General features: G+C 48.1%; 1 protein-coding gene across 1 annotated transcript in view; it reads left to right on the forward strand.

Moving 5' to 3' along the window:
* LOC309559448 (class I histocompatibility antigen, F10 alpha chain-like) overlaps positions 1-26,665 on the forward strand; it is a 62,323-nt gene that overhangs the window by 10,489 nt on the left and 25,169 nt on the right. The window contains exons 2-4 of the mRNA XM_082262715.1: positions 14,370-14,630; positions 20,052-20,327; positions 22,170-22,448. Of these exons, the coding sequence (XP_082118841.1) occupies positions 14,370-14,630; positions 20,052-20,327; positions 22,170-22,448 (816 nt within the window). The remainder of the gene's footprint in view (positions 1-14,369; positions 14,631-20,051; positions 20,328-22,169; positions 22,449-26,665) is intronic.

The following is a 26,665-nucleotide window of genomic DNA, read 5'->3' on the forward strand; positions in this document are numbered from 1 at the left end:
GATCGCTAAAACCCTCTCAGGCCAAAACCTCCATAAGAAAACACAGCCTTATCAGTCTTCAGTCTCCAAACATATCATTGAGATGGTGCATAACAGATAACCAAATCCTCCTGGATAGCTTTACACCTCATAGATCGGGGAGAGATTGAAAAGAAATAGGCCCATAGTGCATTATCCTTAAAACCAATTCTTTTATTAAAAACTCATAGGGTATACACTCACCCAGATACAAATATTAGAGCAGGTAACAGACATCAAAACACAGTTCGGCAGCGGCAGCGATGTTGCTTCTGTGGACAACCAGAAAAATGGCCGACCTCTGAGCTTCCGGGTGTGACGCAATGACGTCACACCTGCGTTTCGTCATTACTATGCCCCCTTGAAGACGTCGTAATGACGAAACATGTCGTCACTAGCACATTATGCATTTACTTTGCAGGGAAGAAAAAAAAACTGAAAAAATACAGAAGAGTTTACTCCCTCTTTTAAGCCCAACTCTGAGTAACTATAAAAAAATAACCATTACAATGGGGCTGTAAAGATTAACAGCTCATTTTGTCTAGGCCTAGGGGAAAAGAGAAAACGTTTTATTTCCTGATCCTCCATGTCCTTGGTAGATGGTGCTCCCCTACCTTCCAGCGGTGGACTGTCCCTCAGGAGCATCATCAGGGCTTTGGATCCTGCTTTGGTCTTGATGATGTTAGGATCCTAGACTACTAGAACATAGGGGGTGTAGAAACTGTGGGGATTATTTGCAACCAAGAAAGAGAGTCCTCAACATCATGATGAGTTAAAAATGACCCTATGTCGGTGTTACTGGAAGGAAAAAAAAGTACCTTCATTAGTGGCATTACTGGAAGCATAATGCCATTACTTCAGTGTTGGCAGAGATAAAAATGCCACTGTGTTGGTGTTCGTTGGTTCTGCCTTACAGGAATGACACTGGCTGTCACTCCTGTAATGAGGCAGCTGGAGAATGGAGTGGCCTGCAAGCTCCCAGTGCACCTCCCTCTACACAACATTTAAGGCACATGTCCCTTCTGCCCAGGGCCGGTGCAAGGAATTTTGACACCCTAGGCGAAATCTAATTTTGCCGCCCCCCCCCCCCTTGTCTCTGCCCCTGACTGCACCCCCTTTCCCCTGCCCATGTATATGGTGTACGTGGCAGGGGTCAGAAGTGTGTAATGCACAGAATGCAGGGGAGTGCAGGGTTGTGGGGTGCGCTACATAAAGAGTGCAGGGTTGCAGGATGCACTACATACCGCGTGCAGGGTTGCAGGGTGCTCTTCGTACTGATTGCAGGGTTGAGAGGTGCGCTAGGTACTGTGTGCAGGGTTGAAAGGTGCACTAGGTACTGCGTGCAGGGTTGAGAGGTGCACTAGGTACTGCGTGCAGGGTTGAGGGGTTTGCGCGTGCAGGTACTGAGTGCAGGGTTTTGGGGTGCACTAGGTACTGCATGCAGGGTTGAGGGGTTTGCGCTTAGTCTTGAGTGCAGGGTTTTGGGGTGCACTAGGTACTGCGTGCAGGGTTGAGGGGTTTGCGCTAAGTCTTGAGTGCAGGGTTTTGGGGTGCACTAGGTACTGCGTGCAGGGTTGAGAGGTGTGCTAGGTACTGCGTGCAGGGTTGAGAGGTGTGCTAGGTACTGAGTGCAGGGTTGCGGGTTGCGCTTTTTGGATAGTGCAAGGTTGTGGGGTGTGCTACGTACTGCATGCAGGGTTAAGGGTTGTGCGTTAGGTACTGAGGAGGGGGGGGGGAGGAGAGGAGGATGGAGAGTAGGAGGAATAGAGGGGGGGGTGGAGAGGAGGGGGTGTATAAAGAGGAAGGGGGGGTGGAGGTATATGGAGAGGAAGGAGGGGAGGAGAGGAGGGGGTTTATGGAAAGGAAGGGGGGGGAGGGGGGGAAGAGGAGGGAGGAGAGAGGAGAGAGGAGGGGGAGAGGAGGGGTGGAGAAGAGGTGGAGAGGATTCTCAATTAGTGTAGGCTGCAGAATGCATGCTGGGAGTTGTAGCCTGTCATCCCAACAGCGTGATGGATGTGGAGCCCCTCAGAACCACTGCAGATTGCATGCTGGGTATTGCAGTCCCCAGTGGCGTCGGCAGGGGGGGGCTGACAGGGGCTATAGCCCCGAGTGTCCCTTTGAAAAGCCCCGAGTCTCCTCTTCAAGTTAAAAAACTGTTAGCCCCGAGCCTCCTCCACCCCCTCACCTGGCTGGCTGACTGCCGCTGTGTACTCCTTCTCTGCCTCCGATCGTTCTTCCTTCCTTCTCGCCTGCAAGCCGCGGAGCCGCTGACACACTGGTTGCTAACCTGCCGCTTAGCATCTAGCAACCAGTGACGTCAGTACAGGAGCGTCAGGTCACGTGACAGCAGCAGCAGAGCGCGCGGCGGCGGCCCCGAGAATTCCGCCTCCGCGCCATGAACTGACTCCACCCACCGGCCACCTCCCTCTTCTGGCACTGGCGCCGTTTCAAGTCAGAGAGGGAGAGAGAAGAGGACATGTGGTGGTGTCGTGACCACCAGCCAGGACCAGGTAGGTAGCTATTTCTACTTTCTTCCTTTTTTGGTCTTTTTCAGTGAGCCTGAGAACTCAGTTCAGATGCCTATAGTTCATCAATATATTCTTTGCCCAGCACTGCACCCAATAGTGGATAATAGCCACATCTAGCAGCATAGCTACACTGTTACCAGCACTACCACATGTAAGCTCCTTGCCGCTGAGACCTCATAAGCATTTTTTGCCTGATATGACTTCTTTTGTTTGACTAATAGTACATATATTTTTACATACAGTGATCCAACTGAGAACACTTGGCTTATTTTGATGTCCCCTATGGCCTTGCAGGCCGTGCAATGGCACCTTCCATCCTAATCTGAGCACACCTGAGGCAGCATTCATTTTCTGTTTTTTACAATTTCTTGCTTGTCCATTTTGATGGCAGGATATTGGATCTGGTCAGTATCTATACAATGTTTGCACCATCTGTCTATATATATATTATGTTGAATGAATTTGAATATTCATTGCTTGTTCTTGCGTTATAGAGTACCTCCATACCTACTTATGAGCCTCCCTAAAGTAGATTGTAAACCCTCAATTTCAAAATACGTTGAATGTCTCATCTCATTATTATGCTTGGTTGAGGTTTTGGTATCCATATTACTGTACACTGCTGTATTGTCTATACAGATGTGTACAATCCACATCCTTTAATTTTCAATTATATTTTAAATTGATATGTAATAAAATTTGTACTTTTATATATTTACGTCTTCTGGAGCACCCTTAGTCTGATATGCTTATAATAGTCCTTATCCCAAAGGAAGGTAATTTTTTTATGGTTTGATAAAGGGGGGGGGGGGTCCTGTTGCTCTGAAACATGTAGCCACACCCACTCCACTTCCTGTCGTCGTCATCATCACCCAGCTGAGGGAGGTGCTGATTGGAGCTGCAGCCATCCTGCTACACCTGGAAGCTGCTGCTGCCTATGTTCCAGCCTAAAGCCTGACAGCTGTACTTCCACTAAGATCTCTGCTTACGCCAGCCGCTTGCCTGCCGAGCTATACAGCCTCACGGTGATCCTATGGAGGTCTATACAGTGCTGTATTTTGGCCTAGGCCAACAAGGCCCAGGCCTAGGGCGGCACTTTGCAGGGGGCAGCAAAAAAAGCCACCCCCCTCCACCTGAGACTCTATTGGCTCCTGGTTACTAGAGCCGCCTCTCTCACCCCCCCTCTCTCTCTCACCCCCCTCTCTCTCTCAACCATCCCTCTCTCTCTCTTAACCCCCTCTCTCATCCCCCTCTCTCTCATCTCTCTCATCCACCCCCCTCTCATCTCTCTCATCCACCCCCCTCTCTTATTTCCCCTCTCTCTCTCATCCCCTCCTCTCTCTCATCCCCCCTCTCTCTAACCCCCCCTCTCATCTCCTCTCACCCGCCCTCCCCTCTCTCTCCCTCACCCACCCCCCTCTCGTGAGATCTCAGGGGTTCATGCTGGGACTTTTAGTCCTTCAATTTTTAAGGGAGTCACATCCGTTAAAAAGGGAGTGGGGCAAATTTACATAGGATGGGGGGGCGCCCAGTTTTAATCTTGCCTAGGGCAGCAGAAAACCAAAATACACCACTGGGTCTATATGGGTTTATAAAAAGCCTTGATCCTCATTTAAAGTGGAGTTCCACTCAAAAGTTGTACTTCCTTAAGTGGCCCTGACCCCCTGACATGCCACATTTGGCACGTCATTTGTTTTGGGGGGGAGCAGGTACCTAGTTCAGTAGAGATACCCGCTCCCACTTTCGCTCTGGGTGCCTAGGCGGCTCAAATGGAAGTTCTCCTCTGCCCCTCCCTCCCTGCAATCTTCTGGGACACATCACAGGTCCCAGAAGATTGCACGTCCATTCAGGATGCGCAGTGTGACTTGCGCATGCGCAGTGCGCACCCGGCTGTGAAGCCACAAGCTGTCACAGCCGGGTGCCCACACTTGAGATGCCATGGGGAGAAGACGGACAGAACTGAGGCTCCCCCCTGGCCGCATCACTGGACCGTGGGACAGCTGAGTGTGTGTTTATTAAAAGTCGGCAGCTACACTTTTTGTAGCTTCCGACTTTTAATAAACACAAAAGCCATTGGAACTCTGCTTTAACTAGTGAGTGCATTTTTATTGTATTCTCAGAAGAAGATCATCCAGGTAACCTAGTAACGAAATCCCCCCGCTGTCTGAGCAAGGCTAGCACCATTGCTAACACATTCGTGAAAACTACTGGGGTACCTGGACGATCTTCTTCTGAGGGCAGAATCATCTTCCATCCTGCAGGAGGATGTGGACATCACAGTAAGAACTCTGCAGGAGTTCGGTTGGACTCTGAACTTTCAAATGTCAGTCTGATTCCATCCACCAGGTTGGACTTCCTGGGGCTGACTCTGGTTTCATCCTCAGCCCGGGTGTTCCTCATAGACACAAAACTCTTAAAAATTGCAAAATGGGATTTTTAATTTTTTTTTCACCTGCTGTACAACCATCGTTCGTCTCTCAGAACTTGCATGCAAGTACTGGGCTTGATGGTTTTCACGCACGCGAACTAGCCGGGGAGCAGCCTGGCAGTCTCGTCAACCATGCGGCCGCTCGCTGCTGCTAAGCGGACCGGATAATCAGATCCCCCCACACCTTGATCATGCACTATCACTGAAGTGATAGTGTGGGGAACACTTAGAAATAAACATACATACCAATCACCCACCAACCTGGGGAATAACCCCTACAGAGGGAATCCCAGAGGGAGGGAGGGGGGTGGATGAAAGGAGGGGAGGACCCAGGAAACCTAACGACCACAGGAGGACCCCCCAGGCCCCCCTGAGACCCAAGGGAAGGGGGGCACTACTCACCATATAGTAGGAACCAAGCAGGGGTTTACTCCAAGCTGGTCACTCCCCCATTTCAGCATGGGGTGCTGCGGCCCAGGGTAATGCTGCAACTCTGCCCGCGAGCAGGTCATGTGTGTCCACGCGAGGTGTCCCACTTGTGGGCCAGTCCCTCCGCGGGACCCTGTTGCGGATGACGTAGCGTGGAGCAAAGGTCTGCATGCACTCTCTGGCCAGACTGGGCTGACCGTAAGGATCTAAAATATCCAGTGCATCACCCAGTCCGCCAGTTGATTGTGTTTCTCACAGAAACCAAATTGATTGTCGTTCTCACAGGAATAGACTTAATTGATGAAGGAAAAAACAAAAAACTGACAAAAATTTTAGTTTAAAAAATAAAAATGTCTGACCCTCTCTTCTCCATGTCTGACCCTCTCCTCTCCATGTCTGACCCTCTCCTCTCTTCTCCTCTCCTCTCATGTCTGACCCTCTCCTCTCCTCTCAGTCTGACCCTCTCCTCTCCATATCTGACCCTCTCCTCTCTTCTCCTCTCCTCTCCATGTCTGACCCTCTCCTCTCCTCTCTTCTCCTCTCCATGTCTGACCCTTTCCATGTCTGACCCTCTCCTCTCCATGTCTGACCCTCTCCTCTCCTCTCCATGCCTGACCCTCTCCTCTCCTCTCCATGCCTGACCCTCTCCTCTCCTCTCCATGTCTGACCCTCTCCTCTTCTCCTCTCCATGCCTGACCCTTTCCATGTCTGACCCTCTCCTCTCCATGTCTGACCCTCTCCTCTGCTCTCCATGCCTGACCCTCTCCTCTGCTCTCCATGCCTGACCCTCTCCTCTCCTCTCCATGTCTGACCCTCCCCTCTTCTCTCCTCTCCTCTCCATGTCTGACCCTCCCCTCTTCTCTCCTCTCCTCTCCATGTCTGACCCTCTCCTCTCCTCTCCATGTCTGACCCTCTCCTCTCTATGTCTGACCCTCTCCTCTCTTCTCCTCTCCATGTCTGACCCTCTCCTCTCTTCTCCTCTCCATGTCTGACCCTCTCCTCTCTTCTCCTCTCCATGTCTGACCCTCTCTTCTCCATGTCTGACCCTCTCCTCTCCATGTCTGACCCTCTCCTCTCTTCTCCTCTCCATGTCTGACCCTCTCCTCTCCTCTCATGTCTGACCCTCTCCTCTCCATATCTGACCCTCTCCTCTCTTCTCCTCTCCTCTCCATGTCTGACCCTCTTCTCTCTTCTCCTCTCCTCTCCATATCTGACCCTCTCCTCTCTTCTCCTCTCCTCTCCATGTCTGACCCTCTTCTCCTCTCCTCTCCATGTCTGACCCTCTCCTCTCTTCTCCTCTCCATGCCTGACCCTCTCCTCTCCTCTCCATGCCTGACCCTCTCCTCTCCTCTCCATGCCTGACCCTCTCCTCTCCTCTCCATGTCTGACCCTCTCCTCTCCTCTTCTCCTCTCCATGCCTGACCCTTTCCATGTCTGACCCTCTCCATGTCTGACCCTCTCCTCTCCTCTCCATGCCTGACCCTCTCCTCTCCTCTCCATGCCTGACCCTCTCCTCTCCTCTCCATGCCTGACCCTCTCCTCTCCATGCCTGACCCTCTCCTCTCCTCTCCATGCCTGACCCTCTCCTCTCTATGTCTGACCCTCTCCTCTCCTCTCCATGTCTGACCCTCTCCTCTCCATGTCTGACCCTCTCCTCTCTTCTCCTCTCCATGTCTGACCCTCTCCTCTCTTCTCCTCTCCATGTCTGACCCTCTCTTCTCCATGTCTGACCCTCTCCTCTCTTCTCCTCTCCATGTCTGACCCTCTCCTCTCCTCTCCATGTCTGACCCTCTCCTCTCCTCTCTTCTCCTCTCCATGTCTGACCCTCTCCTCTCCTCTCATGTCTGACCCTCTCCTCTCCATATCTGACCCTCTCCTCTCTTCTCCTCTCCTCTCCATGTCTGACCCTCTTCTCTCTTCTCCTCTCCTCTCCATGTCTCACCCTCTCCTCTCCATGTCTCACCCTCTCCTCTCCTCTCTTCTCCTCTCCATGTCTGACCCTTTCCATGTCTGACCCTCTCCTCTCCATGTCTGACCCTCTCCTCTCCTCTCCATGCCTGACCCTCTCCTCTCCATGCCTGACCCTCTCCTCTCCTCTCCATGCCTGACCCTCTCCTCTCCTCTTCTCCTCTCCATGCCTGACCCTTTCCATGTCTGACCCTCTCCTCTCCATGTCTGACCCTCTCCTCTCCTCTCATGTCTGACCCTCTCCTCTCCATATCTGACCCTCTCCTCTCTTCTCCTCTCCTCTCCATGTCTGACCCTCTTCTCTCTTCTCCTCTCCTCTCCATATCTGACCCTCTCCTCTCTTCTCCTCTCCTCTCCATGTCTGACCCTCTTCTCCTCTCCTCTCCATGTCTGACCCTCTCCTCTCTTCTCCTCTCCATGCCTGACCCTCTCCTCTCCTCTCCATGCCTGACCCTCTCCTCTCCTCTCCATGCCTGACCCTCTCCTCTCCTCTCCATGTCTGACCCTCTCCTCTCCTCTTCTCCTCTCCATGCCTGACCCTTTCCATGTCTGACCCTCTCCATGTCTGACCCTCTCCTCTCCTCTCCATGCCTGACCCTCTCCTCTCCTCTCCATGCCTGACCCTCTCCTCTCCTCTCCTCTCCATGCCTGACCCTCTCCTCTCCATGCCTGACCCTCTCCTCTCCTCTCCATGCCTGACCCTCTCCTCTCTATGTCTGACCCTCTCCTCTCCTCTCCATGTCTGACCCTCTCCTCTCCATGTCTGACCCTCTCCTCTCTTCTCCTCTCCATGTCTGACCCTCTCCTCTCTTCTCCTCTCCATGTCTGACCCTCTCTTCTCCATGTCTGACCCTCTCCTCTCTTCTCCTCTCCATGTCTGACCCTCTCCTCTCCTCTCCATGTCTGACCCTCTCCTCTCCTCTCTTCTCCTCTCCATGTCTGACCCTCTCCTCTCCTCTCATGTCTGACCCTCTCCTCTCCATATCTGACCCTCTCCTCTCTTCTCCTCTCCTCTCCATGTCTGACCCTCTTCTCTCTTCTCCTCTCCTCTCCATGTCTCACCCTCTCCTCTCCATGTCTGACCCTCTCCTCTCCTCTCTTCTCCTCTCCATGTCTGACCCTTTCCATGTCTGACCCTCTCCTCTCCATGTCTGACCCTCTCCTCTCCTCTCCATGCCTGACCCTCTCCTCTCCATGCCTGACCCTCTCCTCTCCTCTCCATGCCTGACCCTCTCCTCTTCTCCTCTCCATGCCTGACCCTTTCCATGTCTGACCCTCTCCTCTCCATGTCTGACCCTCTCCTCTCCATGCCTGACCCTCTCCTCTCCTCTCCATGCCTGACCCTCTCCTCTCCTCTCTTCTCCATGTCTGACCCTCTCTTCTCCATGTCTGACCCTCTCTTCTCCATGTCTGACCCTCTCTTCTCCATGTCTGACCCTCTCCTCTCCATGTCTGACCCTCTCCTCTCTTCTCCTCTCCATGTCTGACCCTCTCCTCTCCATGTCTGACCCTCTCCTCTCTTCTCCTCTCCATGTCTGACCCTCTCCTCTCTTCTCCTCTCCATGTCTGACCCTCACCTCTCATATCTGACCCTTTCCTCTCCATATCTGACCCTCTCCTCTCTTCTCTTCTCCTCTCCTCTCCATGTCTGACCCTCTCCTCTCTTCTCTTCTCCTCTCCATGTCTGACCCTCTCCTCTCTATGTCTGACCCTCTCCTCTCCTTCCCACTCCATGTCTGACCCTCTCCTCTCTTCTACTCTCCTCTTCTCTCCATGTCTGACCCTCTCCTTTCCTCTCTTCTCCTCTGCATGTCTGACCCTCTCCTCTCCATGTCTTACCCTCTCCTCTCTTCTCTTCTCCATGTCTGACCCTCTCCTCTCTTCTACTCTCCTCTTCTCTCCATGTCTGACCCTCTCCTTTCCTCTCTTCTCCTCTGCATGTCTGACCCTCTCCTCTCCATGTCTGACCCTCTCCTCTCCTCTCTTCTACTCTCCTCTTCTCTCCATGTCTGACCCTCTCCTTTCCTCTCTTCTCATCTGCATGTCTGACCCTCTCCATGTCTGACCCTCTCCTCTCATCTCCTCTCCATGTCTGACCCTCTCCTCTCATCTCCTCTCCATGTCTGACCCTCTCCTCTCATCTCCTTTCCTCTCCTCTCTTCTCCTCTCCTCTCCTCTCCTCTCCATGTCTGACCCTCTCCTCTCCGCTCCATGTCTGACCCTCTCCTCTCCATGTCTGACCCTCTCCTCTCCTCTCCATGTCTGACCCTCTCCTCTCCTCTCCATGTCTGACCCTCTCCTCTCCTCTCCATGTCTGACCCTCTCCTCTCTTCTCTTCTCCTCTCCACGTCTGATCCTCTCCTCTCTACGTCTGACCCTCTCCTCTCCTCTCCATGTCTCACCCTCTCCTCTCTTCTACTCTCCTCTTCTCTCCATGTCTGACCCTCTCCTTTCCTCTCTTCTCCCCTGCATGTCTGACCCTCTCCTCTCTTCTCTTCTCCTCTCCATGTCTGACCCTCTCCTCTCCATGTCTGACCCTCTCTTCTCTTCTCTTCTCTTCTCTTCTCTTCTCCATGTCTGACCCTCTCCTCTCCTCTCCATGTCTGACCCTCTCCTCTCCTCTCCATGTCTGACCCTCTCCTCTTCTCTCCATGTCTGACCCTCTCCTCTCCTCTCCATGTCTGACCCTCTCCTCTCCTCTCCATGTCTGACCCTCTCCTCTCCTCTCCATGTCTGACCCTCTCCTCTACTCTCTTCTCCTCTCCTCTCCTCTCCATGTCTGACCCTTTCGTCTCTTCTCCTCTCCTCTCCACGTCTGACCCTCTCCTCTCTTATCCTCTCCATGTCTGACCCTCTCTTCTCCATGTCTGACCTTCTCCTCTCCTCTCCATGCTTGCCCCACTCCTCTCCATGTCTGACCCTCTCCTCTCCATGTCTGACCCTCTCCTCTCCATGTCTGACCCTCTCTTCTCCTCTCCTCTCTTCTCCATCTCTGACCTTCTCCTCTTCTCTTCTCCTCTCCTCTCCATGTCTGACCCTCTCTTCTTCTCTCCTCTCCTCTCCTCTCCTCTCCTCTCTTCTCCTCTCCATGTCTGACCTTCTCCTCTCTTCTCCTCCCCATGTCTGACCCCCTGTACTCCTCTACATACCACCCCTTGACTGACCCTTGACTGAGGGGGGCATTAGGTGGAGCTTGGGCGGTACTTTTAAATGTGGGAGGAGCTTGGGCGGGACTTCCTTTAAAATGTGGGAGGGGGTTATCAAATTTACCTTCGGGCTGAAGCCCCTGGTCTTTTTCCCACCTAGCAACGCCCCTGGCAGTCCCTCTGCCTCACTTCAAAGGGCATGCTGGGCATTGCAGTTCCTCAGGATCACTGCAGAGGGCATGCTGAGCACTGCAGTTCCTCAGGATCACTGCAGTGGGCATGCTGGGCATTGCAGTTCCTCAGGATCACTGCGGTGGGCATGCCGGGCATTGCAGTCCATCTGCCTCACTGTCGTGGGCATGCTGGGCATTGCAGTTCCTCAGGATCACTACAGTGGGCACGCTGTAGGGATCCTGAGTAACTGCAATGTCCAGCATGCCCACGACAGTGATCCTGAGGAACTGCAATGGCCAGCATGCCCACCGCAATGATCCTGAGGAACTGCAATGCCCAGCATGCCCTCTGCAGTGAGGCAGATGGACTGCAATGCCCAGCATGCCCACCGCAGTGATCCTGAGGAGCTCCAATGCCTAGCATGCAGTCTGCCAGCTAAGTATATTTGTTCTGCCCTCCCGTCCTGGCCTAAAAGTTACACATTAATAGGCACAGTGTTAAGACAATCTATGCCCCAGAAGACATCACATATGATGAAATATGTAGGGCAGAGATACATGCTGACGTTTTTGCACAACCGGAAGTGACCCATAAGTTGTCCATTTGCTGCCAGCCTGAGTGTGTTTTTCTCGATGCGCAATTGCCCTGAACAAATTGTAAGTGCAATATTCTGATAGATAAATGTTGCTGGATGACTTTACACTATATGGGGCATTTGTTCTCATTCTCTTTCTGTGCTAATGTGGCGGATGGCTGGATGCGGTGATCTATGTTATCTCCGGACCTAGAGAAGGAGTGGGAGAGATCCGACAGACGTGGAATATCTTTACACATGCCATTTATGACTTCTCTATGATTAGGGGGTCATATCGGTTTGGTAAACCTGCGTTATGTTGCCATCAGTGGAGGTTTTGAATCTATCCTGGGACCTTTTTTAAGAACTTTTGGGTGGAATATTTGATGTGCTGTGGACTCTCACATGGATAATTGTGGGACTCTTTTTATTTTTTTGTAGTTTGTTGTATAAGATTTAGATTTTCTCTAAGACTCGGTTCACATTACCGCGACTTGTCAGGCGACTTGTCAGCCTGACAAGTCGCGCTCCCTCGCGGTCCATTGACCGCTATAGGACCCGTTCTAATAGGAGCGACACAAGTCGCTCCGACTTAGAAAAAGGGTCCTGTACTATTTCGGGGCGACCTCGGAGCGACTTGCATAGACTTCCATTATGTGAAGTCCCTGCAAGTCGCTCCGAAGTCGTGGTGCCTGGTAATGCACAAGTCACCCCGAAGTAGTAAGGAGCCGTGTCGCCCCCAGTGTGAACCGACTCTAATTAGTGCAACTCTTATCTATGTAACAGTGCTAAGACTATTTATTTGAACATTCTGTCAGCGCAGCACAACAGACCAGAAAATACACCTACACTATTTTTTCAATCGTGGTATGCATCATACCATTACACACAGCAGAGCATTACTATGCGTTGCAATGCAGGTGCATTGAAGGTGTATTTATCTAGTTGTTGCTATTCAAAAAGAATGGAATTGCATGCATGATGTGAATCTAACTTAAGAGAAATCAAATTTAGGTGAATGAAAGCTTTGAATTAGGGCCTATTTACACTAATACTTTGCAGTACCAGGCTGCAGGCCACATGCATTATCTAAGTGCACAGTAGCAAAAGGCATGCACAGGGGGTGTGCCAGATGTGCCTGGGCACACCCTAATCACACCGTGCACCAGGGAGATGATAAGGCGGTATAGCCTGCCCTCCTATATTAGGCCAGTGTTCTATTCGTTCAAAAGGGGAGTCTAGGCACTTGCCTCTTGGCTCTCCTGCCTTATTGCAGATACCGATCCTCTTGTTCCTCCTCATGCAGCACTGCTGGCTTCTCCTCCTCTCCCTCCCTCTGGCTGTGCTAGGATCAGTTCTAGTATCTGCACTCCATCCTGTCCTCAGTCTTAGTTGTAGTACATCAGGGGTCTGTGTAAAACCCTATTATTTTACCAAAGCCCCCCAAAAGGGCAGTTAGAAAATATAAGAAAAAAAATAAATAAATAAATAAAATTTCTAAAAATAATTTAGCCACTTAAGCCCCGGAAGATTTTACCCCCTTTCTGACCAGGGGGTATTTTGCGATTCGGCACTGCGTGACTTTAACTGACAATTGCGCGGTCGTGCGACGCTGTACCTAAACGAATTTGACGTCCTTTTTTTTACCACAAACAGAGCTTTCTTTTGGTGGTATTTGATCACCTGTGCCATTTTTTGATCATGCGTTATAATAAAAAAAAGAGTGACAATTTTGCAAAAATAACAATATTTTTCACATTTTTTTATATGAAATTCCCCAAAAAAAATGTAAAAATCTAAATTTTTACATTTTTGGCCAATTTGTTTTCTGCTACCTATGTTTGGTAAGAAAAAATCACAATTAGCGTATTTTGATTGGTTTGCGCAAAAGTTATTGCGTTTACTAACTAAGGAAAAGATTTCTGTCATTTTTAGTGTTTTTTTTTTTTAACGAGTAATGGCGGCAATCTGCGATTTTTTTTGCGGGACATTTTTTGCGGGACTGCGACATTGCGGCGGACAGATCGGACCCTTGACTGACATTTTTGACACTTTTGGGGGTACCAGTGACATTGCTGCAGTAATCAATGCTATACATATGCACTGTTACTGTAAAAATGACACTGGCAGGGAAGGGGTTAACTTTATTAGAGATGCAGTGACTATGTGTGTCCCTAGGGGCGTGCTTCTTACTGTGCAGGGATGTGGCTGTGTGTGTAACAGCACAGATCAACGGTCCTACATAGCAGGACCGTTAGATCAGTGCTTTTACACAGGGAAGAATGACAGGCGGCTTTGTTTACATCAGCCGCCTGCCTTTCTCCCTTCACAGCGGACGATAGCGAGTGACCGGCGGACATCGGGTCCGCCGGTCACACGCACGGAGGTGTCCGTGAACAAGCCGAGGCAGGCGCGCGTCCGGTGGCGCGCTCTCGCCCGCTATTGGCTCCCAGGCTAGTGACGTACGGGTACGTCACTTTGCCTGGCTGGGGCTGACCGCCGCAGTATATGTACTTGCGGCGGTCGGCAACCGGTTAAAACAATTAAAGACTTGTTGCTTTGCACTCAACTGTTGTTGAGGTTTGGGGTGCACACCCTAAAGTAATAGGCTGCACACACCTATGACAGTAGCACAGCATGCACGTGTTAGCATTTCGCTGTGCATTTAGAAAGCAGCTGTGTTACAATGTACCACAGTGCACAATAATGCACAATGTGTAGAGCAATGCGCAAAAACAAATTGCTGCAAAACGTACATTTTAAGGAGCAGTGATATTGTATGCACAAAAATGCATTGTTATTGTAAAACAAATAAAATGTGTTGGCTCTGAATACTGGTACATGTCATTTTTTGCAAAATTTTGCACAGACTGAGTATATACAGCACTGTTTGATGTGTAACCAGGGCTGGGACAAGGGGTGGGCAGAAGGAGAGGCTGCCCTGGGCACTAGATGACCTTGTCTCGGCTCTGTGTGTAACAGACTCATAACAACCAAAGAGCTCCAGTGTCCTAAAGTTATATGGTGTAAAGATGATTGCAATGTGATGCGGCACCCAAGAATTTCCTTTTTGCCTTGAATTTGCCCATATATCTCTCTCCTAGGTGGACACTCTCTTCAGTACTATAGAACAGCAATCTCTTCTCCGGGATCTGAAGTGCCTGCATTCTTTATAGTCGGATATGTGGATGATCAGGAAATAGAGAGTTATAACAGTGACACCCATCAGTATCTTCCTACGGTAGAGTGGATGAAGAGAATGGAACCTGAATACTGGGAGAGGGAAACAAAGTACAGTCAGAAGGCTGAGCAGGCTTTCCAAGACCATTTGCAGTCAGTAACTGAACAGTTTAAGAAGACTGGAGGTGAGGCAATCTTTGCACCATGATGTTTATATATTTAGGCCCCATGCACACAGGGCATTTTTGCAGCTGCTTTTAGGCGCGTCAGATGTTTTTTTTTTTTTGCAGCTTAAAACGCCCCTCCATGTTATTTAATGGCCTCATGCACACACAGACGTTTTGAAGTTGTAAGTATCATAGGCGTTTTCAAGCTGCAAAAAAAACCCAGGGCCAGTGCGTTCTGAGAACTGGCGTTACAGTCGTAAAAATGTCTGCTAAAGGCTGCTAAACATTGCTTAATGTTGCCTATACAGCGTTAAGCCACGTCATACATTTAATTTACATTGTACCCCTACCCATTCACCCCAAAAAAAGGCAGTGTAGTGTAAATAATGACAAGAGACAGTTTTGAGAAGTCCTTTAATAAAAATCTTCCTCCGATCTTCTCCCTCCAGTCTTCTCCCTCCGGTCTTCTCCCTCTGGTCTTCTCCCCTCTGGTCTTCTCCTCTCTGGTCTTCTCCTCTCTGGTCTTCTCCTCTCAGGTCTTCTCCCCTCTGGTCTTCTCCTCTTCGATCTTCTCCCTCCAGTCTTCTCCGCTGCCAACCCGGTCCTCTACCGACGATGTCTCCCGTGATTATGCTGGCTCCGCTCTTTGCAGCTTCTTATATAGCCGTGAGGGGTGACCAGCCGGTGACGTCACCAGGAGACCCCGCCCCCTTGTGTCATCACCTGATGATGCGCCACACCCCACCGCTATATAAGAAGCCGCAAAGAATGGAGCCGGGAGACATTGTCGGTAGAGGACTGGGTTGGCAGCGGAGTAGACCAGAGGGACAAAATTGGAAGAAGAACGGAGGAGAGAAGACTGGATGGAAGAAGACCGGAGGGAGAAGATCGGAGAAAGATTTTTAATAAAGGACTTCTCAAAACCGTCTCTTGTCATTATTTGCACTACACTGCCTTTTTTTGTGGTGAATGGGTAGGGGGTACACTGTACCCCATACTCAATCACATGGGGGGGCTTGGATCTGGGGGCCCCCTTTTTACAGGGGGCATCAATATTCTGATAAGTTCCCTACCCGCAAACCCCCACAACCACCGCCCAGGGTTGTCGGGAAGAGACCCTTGTCCCCATCAACAAGGTGCAGAGCCCCCCTGCCCCAAAGCACCCACCTCCCTATGTTGAGGGCGTGTGACCTGGTATGTGGGGTGGGGCGGCTCGCTCGTCCTCTCTCCTTTCCTGACCTGTCGGGATGCATGCTCGGATAAGGGTCTGGTATGGATTTTGGGGGGCCCCACGCTGTTTCCCCCTGAAAATCCATACAAGCCCAAAAGGGCTTGGTATGAAACCCGGGGAACCCCCACCACGTTTTTTTTCCATTTTGGCGTGGAGTTCCCCCTCAAGATCCTCAGAGCGCAAGTCGCACCACAAGTCGGTTCAACATGATACGATTGGATGCGACTTCCATTCAAATCAATGGGCTTAAAGCTGTATCAAAGGTGGTTAATAGGCAACCATTAATTTTGAATAGAGGTAGAAAAAACGCTGCCAAAAGCGAACGTGGCTAAACGTGCAACAACGCCAATGGAAAAAGATACTAAAAGCACGTTTTTACAGCTGCTGTTTCCTGGCATTGGTAGTGGCTCTGCATCTCATTTTTTCTAACGCCCTGTGTGCATGAGGCCTCAAGTTGAATTCCAGGGATAATATACACTATATTACCAAAAGTATTGGGATGCCTGTCTTTACACACACATGAACTTTAATGGCATCCGAGTCTTAGTCCTGGCTCGCAGTCTCCACTCTAATTCATTCCGAAGGTGTTCTTTTGGGTTGAGGTCAGGGCTCTGTGCAGGCTAGTCAAGTTCCTCCACTCCAAACTCACTCATCCATGTCTTTATGGATCTTGCTTTGTGCACTGGTCTAAATCATTTGGTGGAGGGGGGATTATGGTGTGGAGTTGTTTTTCAGGGGTTGGGCATGGCCCATTAGGCCCTGACCTCAACCCGACAGAACACCTTTGGGATGAATTAGAGTGGAGACTGCGAGCCAGGCCTTCTCATCCACATCAGTGCCTGACCTCACGTCTGGAGGAATGGTCAAACATTCCCATAGACACACTCTTAAACCTTTAAAGATAGCCTTCCCAGAAGAGCTGACGTTGTTATAACTGCAAATTCAAATTCATGTGTGTGTAAAGGCAGACGTCCCAATACTTTGGGCAATATAGTGTATTTTAACATAGTTATATTGGTCCACTTTAGGCCAATGTAACTATGCATATACCATACCTAGATAATCCCCCTATAAGCTGAAACTCACGGAAGTAGACACTAGGTCTGGCGCTAAGCAGCCGGCCTAAAGCGTTCTGAACACAGAAGGTGGGCACTCAGCACAGCCACCATTTATATGTAGCACTGTCCCTATAATGCTTGCTGTATGATGACTTATTGGGCCTCCTCTGATTACCTGCACACAGTCACTTAGGGTACAATGCACACATTCGTCCTTACTCCCAATGGCTCGTCGCTCAATAAACAGTCCAGGGGATTTGGTTTTTAGTATTTATTGTAGAACTTGGATGGGAGAAGGGAACAGTGGGATACTCCAATGGGAGCTATGTACATTGGATAAGGACAACTCTCACTTGGCCTCACCAGGTTGCTTGTGGAAGCAGTCTCACTGCTTGAACCATACTGCCACTTGTATGGAAATGGGTAAGTCTCTTTGCTCTCTCTCTAGCAATAGACTTGGTGATCTACATTCTCTTCAGGACACTCAATAGCATCCCCTTTACTGACACCTGTCCACTGACTTGTTTGGCTGCATGGGTGGCCCCCCTCAGGTCAGGCCCCTTGTCACATATCTGTACTCACTGTACTGCAGAGTCAGATCATCCAGTGTCTCCCTTTCCAGTCAGCTTCACAGGACCTCTGGGCTCAGTTACTCTCTAGCTCTTTAGGCCCTCAGGTCAACTACCTGAGGCCACATGGCACCTCTACAGAGGAGGAGGCAGCTGCCCCCTCCCTCCGGGACTCCGCTATTCAGACGAAAGGCCCCAAGCACATGTGCTCCTGGCTTTTTTGCAGTATCCCAGCATGAACCGAGGCACTTTCCAAATCACCAGGACTGTATCAAATGCCTGTGCACTCATTTGTCAGGTTTCCTCCCACTGTCCAACATGCCTCCCTATTGGACCAGCGTGAAACACTCTGCAGACAGACTGAGGTGCACCTGAGCACATTCAGAAGACCTCACTAACAGATCCTGCTCTCTGGTAGGCAGAGAACAATATAGATTTACCTGCAGCCCCTCTGGTAAGCAGACAGGATTCAAAACAATACTTTCCCTCTCTAGCACCTACCTAGGAGTGTGCTACATATAGAATGCTTTGTATTTTCGGAACAAATGCAAAGCATTCTCTGGTTGGATGAGGTGGACAAGCATGGGGGTGACATCATGGCCATGCTGAGCTGTCAACCTCCTGTGTTCAGAAATAATGCGGCCAGTCACTTTACATGGGACCTGGAAGCAAGTAGAGATCACTGCAGTAGAGGTGTCTACCTAAGTGATTTCTAGCTTTCAGGAGCATTGGCCAGGTATGGCATACACACCTGGCCAATGCCCCGAGGGAGGGGCTGTACTAGGGAATTGACATTTCCTGAAGTAGTCATAGAAAGCTCAAGCACATTGCAAATTGTTATGCCCCCTAGTCTGGGAGGCCTGGGAGATATACAGTGCTTTATTACCAAGTTCAGACATCCATAAAATATAAGCAGACTTCTTCTAAGTATATCAGAACATGAGCTGGAACTAACTTGTAGAGGGTAAAGAAAGTATTATACATGTAACAACTGTATATCGTGTCCTCTGCAGACCAGAGGTATGAACACCACACATGTAAATTAAAAATAAGTTATGAAAAAGGATTTCAATGCTTGATTTTCCTGTTTTTTAGTTAAACAAATATAGTTGAACTCTGCTTCCTTAACCACTTAAGCCCCGGAAGATTTTACCCCCTTCCTGACCAGGACCTATTTTGCGATTCGGCACTGCGTGACTTTAACAGACAATTGCGTGGTCGTGCAACGCTGTACCCAAATGAAATTGATGTCCTTTTTTTTCCACAAACAGAGCTTTCTTTTGGTGGTATTTGATCACCTGTGCGATTTTTTTAACATGCACTATAAACAAAAAAAGAGCGACAATTTTGCAAAAATAACAATATTTTTCAAATTTTTTTCACATGAAATTCCCCAAAAAAAAATGTAAAAATCTAAATTTTTTAACATTTTAAGCCAATTTGTTTTCTGCTATATACGTTTGATAAAAAAAAATCGCAATAAGCGTATTTTTATTGGTTTGCGCAAAAGTTATTGCGTTTACCAACTAAGGGAAAATTTTTTGTCATTTTTTTTAACGAGTAACGGCGGCGATCTGCGATTTTTTTTGCTGGACTGCGACATTGCGGCAGACAGATCGGACCCTTGACTGACATTTTTGACACTTTTGGGGGTACCAGTGACATTACTACAGTAATCAGTGCTATACATATGCACTGTTACTGTAAAAATGACACTGGCAGGGAAGGGGTTAACTTTATTGGAGAAGGAGGGGTTAAGTGTGTCCATAGGGGCGTGCTTCTAACTGTGAAGGGATGTGGCTGCTTGTGTAACTACAGAGATATACGATCCTGCATAGCAGGATCGTATGATCTCTGCACTTTCACAGGGGAGAATGACAGGCGGCTTTTGTTACATTAACGGACGATCGCGAGTGGCCGGCGGACAGGGGATCCCAGTGAGCTAGCAGGGGCGGGAGCGCGCATCCGGCGGCACGCGCTTGCCCCCTATTGGCTCGCAGGCGAGTGACGTACCCATAGGTCATATAGTCACTTTGCCTGCATGGGGCTGACCGCCACAGTATATGTACTTGCGGCGGTCGGCAAGTGGTTAATGAATGAGAATTACATTATTGCACAAATAGAAATCCATATCCTCCTCTGAGATGTTCCTCCTCCTCCTGGGGAGTATTTGTAGCGCTCTATTATTAAGCCCAAGCAATTCACACAAAATAAGCATCAGTTGAGGATGTTGGTGGAGTTTTTCTGTTTGTTCAATAAAGATATGCTAATGCATAATGCAGGACGTGAAGTGGGATTCTACATTTGTTTGAACCCAGAAGATGAGGGGAGTTGATGGATCCCAGAGTACAGTTGGCACATGTGGCTGGACCAAGCCATGGGGCAAGTTGCAGCGATGGGGACAAGTAAAAGTTTGAAAGATTTGATTAGTTTACAAATATGTATGGACTGAAAGTTTGTACTGTCTAGGAGAGAGAATTGGATGCAATTGTTTTTTCCTTTTTTCCTACATCTGTAACATATTATACATGTGATAACACACAATCTGCTGCCATGTCACATGTGCCTATGTTGTGTGCAGGTCTACATATCTACCAGGAAATGTATGGTTGTGAAGTGAGGGATGATGGCAGCACTGCAGAGTATAAGCATGGATACAATGGGAGAGACTTCATGTATCTGGACACAAAAAGGTGGAACTGGATCCCAGTCATGTATGAAGCCCAGTACTTCACAGAGGCATGGAACCGCCAAGAGAAAACACGGGCAGAGGAATGGAAGATTTTTCTCATGAATACTTGCATAGAGCGGCTGAAAAACATTTTTGCTTATGGGAGAGAAGATCTTGAGAAAAAAGGTGGCTATATACTGTATATATATATATATATATCTATAACATACATGCACATCTTTTATTGTATAATATATAAAAATTACAGTGCTTTGCGAAAGTATTCGGACCCCTTGAACTTTGCGACCTTTTGCCACATTTCAGGCTTCAAACATAAAGATATAAAACTGTAATTTTTTGTGAAGAATCAACAAGTGGGACACAATCATGAAGTGGAACGAAATTTATTGGATATTTCAAACTTTGTTAACAAATAAAAAACTGGAAAAATTGGGCGTGCAAAATTATTTAGCCCCTTTACTTTCAGTGCAGCAAACTCTCTCCAGAAGTTCAGTGAGGATCTCTGAATGATCCATTGTTGACCTAAATGACTAATGATGATAAATAGAATCCACCTGTGTGTAATCAAGAAAAAATGTTGCCGTAAAGGGTGGGCCACACCCCTATATAATACAAAACCATAGAGAGAAAAAAGTGGGGTTTTAGGGGCCCAAATGAGATGGTCAAAATATATAATGCAACACGGTAATAAAATTAAGAATACATGTTTATTAATGAATTCTATTCACATAAAAAGCATGTATGGACATGCTCTGAAGACACACATACATGTAACATATACATATAATAAAACTGAGAACACAAAGTGGGTAACCGGGTGGTGGGGTCTCAAACAGAAAAGATGGACATGGTCCCTGTGCAGACAACGCGTTTCGCTTGACTTCGCTTCTTCAGGGCTTAAGAGACCAGAAAACCAGCTAGTGTTCCCCCAGAAGTGCAGACTCACAGGACAGACAGGAATTGATGGATTCCAATTACATGGCAGGCGTAGACCGCGCATCGATATTGCAGTAATAATAATTTTGTGGCATCTCCTCCTCAATAGGATCAGGAGAGTATATGTCTGTTTGGGAATACTATACAAATAATTACCTGTCTATCCACCGCATATACCCTAGTAGAAGGATGCTACATATCTTTTCTCCATGGCAGTATATGAATATCTAATACAACAGTGCATTGGGGTCTATATGACATAATAAGATAGCATGTGTACCATATAGGCACATATAGGTACCCCTACTCTAAATGCACGTATATGCTTTACAAAATTATTATTACTGCAATATCGATGCACGGTCTACGCCTGCCATGGTTAAAATTGATTGGAAGATGGATGGAGCCAAATACAGGACCATTCTGGAAGAAAACCTCATACATAAATAAATATTCAATTATGCTTACTGTGAAAAAATCATATAAACATTGCCTTAATAATGGTAGGTGTATAAAATCCCTTACATATATGCATATAAAAAAATCCACTCTAAAATCTCTCAATAATCGGTGCTTATGGTGATTTAAAATTCCAAAAGTGCTCTGTGCTTTAAACTATAACGCTGTATCTGAATAATGTTACAAATCTCTATATAGATTCACAGGTGATTCAATGCTATTAGTATATTTAAAGTGCTCAAGTTTCCCAAATAGTGTTAGTGATGATCAATGTCTTCCTCCTAAATTCAAACACATGCAGGTGCTCTTCGGTGCTTGTGACCACTAGGTGTCCTATGTGCTCATCTCCATCTCTTCAATCTTAAACCTTATAGTGTCTCTCAGGGGTATACTCCTTACTCCTCTCTGCCTCTGGAGCCCTATGGGGATGCTGGATACCGGTTTTCTCCTTATGTTGAGGATCGATTTAACAGGGTCATAGTAGGGACCTCAAAATCATAAATCCACAGACAGGATGGGCAATTCACCTGCAGCCTGGAGCTGGTATGTCGACACAGAGACAATTATTAATCTTACTAGCAGACCATACATATATTTTTCTTTCCCTGATAGTGCGTCCAGAGGTTAAAGTGTGGAGTCGTCATCAGTCAGATGATGTGACCAGACTTCAGTGCTTGGTGTATGGATTTCGCCCCCGACCTGTGAATGTGAAGTGGGTGAGGAATGGGACAGATCATATTCCTTCAAATGAAATGAGTCCAATTCTCCCCCATCCTGATGGCACCTATCAGATCAGAGTCAGTGTGGAAGTGCCAACCAAGGAGGGAGACACTTACTCCTGTCATGTGGAACACAGCAGTCTGAAGGATGAAGCTATCAGTGTGATATGGGGTGAGTTTAAGTAGAGCTTCTGCTGTTTATACATAAAGTGTGCTTGAATTTACAGGTGCGTTAAAACAAAAGGTGTGCAAGGTCTTACAGGTTGTTTCTTTCAGAAAAGTCACAGCCAGGGCTTTTTTTCTCAGAGAATAGGTGCAGGAACTCCCTCTTTTGGACTTACCCCTTGTCTCCGCCCCTTCCTACCTCCGTGAACCGTTCCTTGGTTCCACCCACTAACCACCTCCCAGTACCATCCCTTTTAGAAAATACAGAACAAAGTAGCATTTGTGGTACTAAGTAATTTGTATGGAATTTGTTAATGATAACAAAAAAGCAGTAAAATAGATCCCATGCAGCCAACAACTATAGATCCCCCAGCAACAATAGATCCAGCCAGAAACAATGGGCCACCAGCATCAACAACAGATCTCCCAGCAGCCAGCATCAATGGACTGCTGCCTAAACAGTAGATCCCTCCCAGCAACAACTGACCCCTCAGCAATATAAGACCCACCCCAGCAACAATAGACCCCCTTGCAAAACTAGATCTCTTCCAGAGACAATAGATCCCCCAGCAGCCACACCAGATCTCCCCAGCAGCAATAAATCCTCCTGCAGGAATAGATCCCCTCCAGCAACAATAGGTTCTGCAGCAGCCACCATCAATAGACAGTTTAGCACAACCCAGCATGCCTTGCCATTACATACACTCAGTGCTGGAGGTGCCGAAACGGCATTTCCCCGCATTCCCGCTGAAAAAAAGCCCTGGTCACAGCTAAAGCTCTCCAATCAGCAAAACTCATGCTCCCTGCTGATTAGAGAGCTCTATCACTGACTCAGCAGAGGGCCTGGTGATCCACCCTCTCTATTTATACTGTTGACATTGTCACAGGGACAGAATGTAATTGGAAATCCCAAATTTTTCTGTGAATTCACATCAGCCCACCTGAGTTGTCCTCTATGAGCTTGCAATTTTAATTACCTATCTTACATACTAAGGCCAAGTTAAACAGGAGAACCTACCAACATGTCTTTGGAGTGTGGGAGGAGACCCACGTAAGCCCAGGGAGAATATGCAAACTCCATGCAGGTAGTAGATGACTTTAATGTGAAATACTCCACTCTAAGCTGCGTCTCCCAACCACCTCTCAAACCCCAGGTGCTGAAGGCAATAACAAGCCATCTATGCTCTCAAACTAGATACAGAAAAGAAGAAAGCCTTCCTTCTTTTCTGCATCAATGCAGGTAGTACCCTGGCAGGGATTTTAATCAAGGTCCCTAGTGCTGCAAGGGAGGAGGTCTAACCACTAAGCCACAGTTGTCACCAGAACTGGAAAAAAAAGGACATTTTCCAAAGGGTTCAACAGTTCTGATGACATTAGTTTAAAAGATGATAAGGGCTCACTTTGGAGTTCTCCTCCCAAATTCTGTTGTGTTTTCAAGGTAGTTACTAAAAGGAAATCTATCCAATAGGACATTGGCAGCAATAAAAAATATCTTGTTCTTAGATAGATAACACTATGTTTTGTGGAACAAGAAGGGTTCTTTTTACATCACCTCCCTTGATATAATTGCATTTGGAAGGCTTTATCAAATGTTTGGTAAATGGACTACAAGTGCTTACCAAATGCCTACAAAGCTCAAGAAATGCCTTAAGCCCCGTACACACGTACCTATTGTTGGCCGTAAAGTTTCGGCCAACGTCCGATCGGCCGATTGTCGGCTTGTTAGTATGATGCTTCCGACAACCGACTGCAACTTTTCGGCCGAACAAAATCTGGTGTGCAGGCTATATAATTTTTGTTGGCCAACAACAGAACGGCCGATTGTTCCTCAGTCAGTACAGATTTCGGCCAACAAAAATCAGATGAGCAAGACTGGGCATGCTCAGAGAAGAAAAAACACACGGAAAGTTAACCATCACATGACATCACTTCTGCAGTTGGTTGTTGTTGGCCGACAAAATTCGTGTGCAGTCTAGAGCACAATTCAACCAACACAACAACACTGGACAAAAGACGGCCGATCGGTCGGCCAACAATCGGTGCGTGTGTACGAGGCTTTAGGCATTCACCAAGCATTGGGTTTCTTCTCCAATGATAATAAATATCCTGCTTTGAGCATTCTGGGCATTCCCCTGTAACCTAGTGTTCCTCTAAGTTCATAATAAATGAAACCAGAACAGGATGCATGGTATCACTGCTTCCTCTTTTCTGCCTACTATATTTACCAATGAAGCTGGCTTTATTCCTCGGACTGTGATTTACTCTCGTTGTCTCTAATTGTCTCTAATTGTCTCTAATGTAATTCTAATAAATATCCTTTGATTGAGTATTTGGCTCTGCTTTCAGCCAATTACTCCAACAGAGTATCTAAATGTTATTGTGTTCTGGCCCATTTTTTTCTGAGATTGAAAAAATTCTACTATAGAAATATCCCACCAATCTACAATCTGGCAGGGGCGTGCGGTAAAGTCAGTGGCTGGTGAGGCACTGGCTAGTATTAGAGCCAGATACAACCCTCACATTATTTAGTGAATAAACTCCCACAGCGTAGCCGAGTGCTTTGAGATGAAAAATGTAATCTTCATCCTCAGCCAATAGGCTTTACGCTTAAAAACCCACGCGTCAGGATGCAGGCAGTCAATCAGATTCCCCCAGACAAATAAGCGTCTTGTGAAAGGAATCTATTGGACAGTACATTTTTTCTTTAAATTTCCGCATTCTGTAACAGCCCGGGAAAAAGCCGAGATTTCACTGGTCAAGAAGTACAGGGCTGTTACAGAATACAGAAATAAAAAAAATAAAATAAAAATTACACTGTGCTCTTTTAGACCCCGTTCACACTGGGCGATCCGACTTGCCGGGGCGACCTCACAGGTCGCGGTGCGCAGCTCCCAACCGCAACCTCAGAGCGGCCGGCACGGACTTCATAACATTGAGGTCAATGCAGGTCGCTCCAGGTCGCCCCAAAGAAGCTCCGGACCCTTTTTCTAAGTCGGAGCGACTTGTGTCGCTCCTATTAGAACGGGTCCACAGCTTCTCTATGGCAGGCGACCTACGGCGACCTGTCAGGCGACCAGGTCGCCTGACAGGTTGCCCCAGTGTGAATGGGGTCTTAGCTACCAACAGTCCTGATTTTATTAAAGCAAGTCCTTATGTTGGTTAAATAATTGAACTGTGAGAACTAATGAAAGTGCCATATATAATCTATATACCGTATATACTCGGGTATAAGCCGAGTTTTTCAGCACATTTTTTTGTGCTGAAAACGTCCCCCTCAGCTTATACTTGAGTCAAGAAAAAAAAAAAGGTCCCTGGCCGCTCCGACGTGCTTAAGCTTTAAAAATGTCGCCGCCTGGCGCATACATGTCATTGCGCACACGCCGCCGGCGCGTGCGCAATGACGTGTCGGCGCCGGGCGGCGCCATATTTAAAATGAAGGTGCCTCTGGAACAGGTAAGTGAAACAGCTGCACTACCTGCCATTATGCAGGGCTACGGGCATACTACAAGGGATGCAGTGCTGCGGGCATGGTCCACCTGTACCATGCCCACAGCACTGCATCTCCTGTAGTATGCCCACAATCCCGGATCCTCTTGTACCATGCCAGTCACCCTGCATTCTCCTGTACCATGCCAGTACCCTGCATTCTCCTGTACCATGCCAGTACCCTGCATTCTCCTGTATCATGCCAGTACCCTGCATTCTCCTGTACCATGCCAGTACCCTGCATTCTCCTGTACCATGCCAGTACTCTGCATTCTCCTGCACCATGCCAGTCACCCTGCATTCTCCTGTACCATGCCAGTACCCTGCATTCTCCTGTACCATGCCCATTGCCCTGCATTCTCCTGTACCATGCCCGCCGCCCTGCATTCTCCTGTACCATGCCCGCCGCCCTGCATTCTCCTGTACCATGCCCGCCGCCCTGCATTCTCACCCTAGGCTTATACTCGAGTCAATCATTTTTCCCATCTTTTTGTGGTAAAAGTAGGGGCCTCGGCTTATACTCGGGTCGGCGTATACTCGAGTATATACGGTAATAAAATAATAGAACCTGAACCATTCTCTGATTATATGGATTATATATTGCACCTTCATTAGTTCTCATAGTTTACTAATTTAACCAGCATAAGGTCTTGTTTTAGCATATGTAAACGGCGTTCAAACCACACATGTGAGGTATCGCCATGAACGTTAGAGTGACATCATTAGTTGGAACATTCA

The sequence above is a fragment of the Pelophylax lessonae genome (genome assembly GCF_965119305.1).
Source record: "Pelophylax lessonae genome assembly, chromosome: 7".
Taxonomy (NCBI): Eukaryota; Metazoa; Chordata; class Amphibia; order Anura; family Ranidae; genus Pelophylax; species Pelophylax lessonae.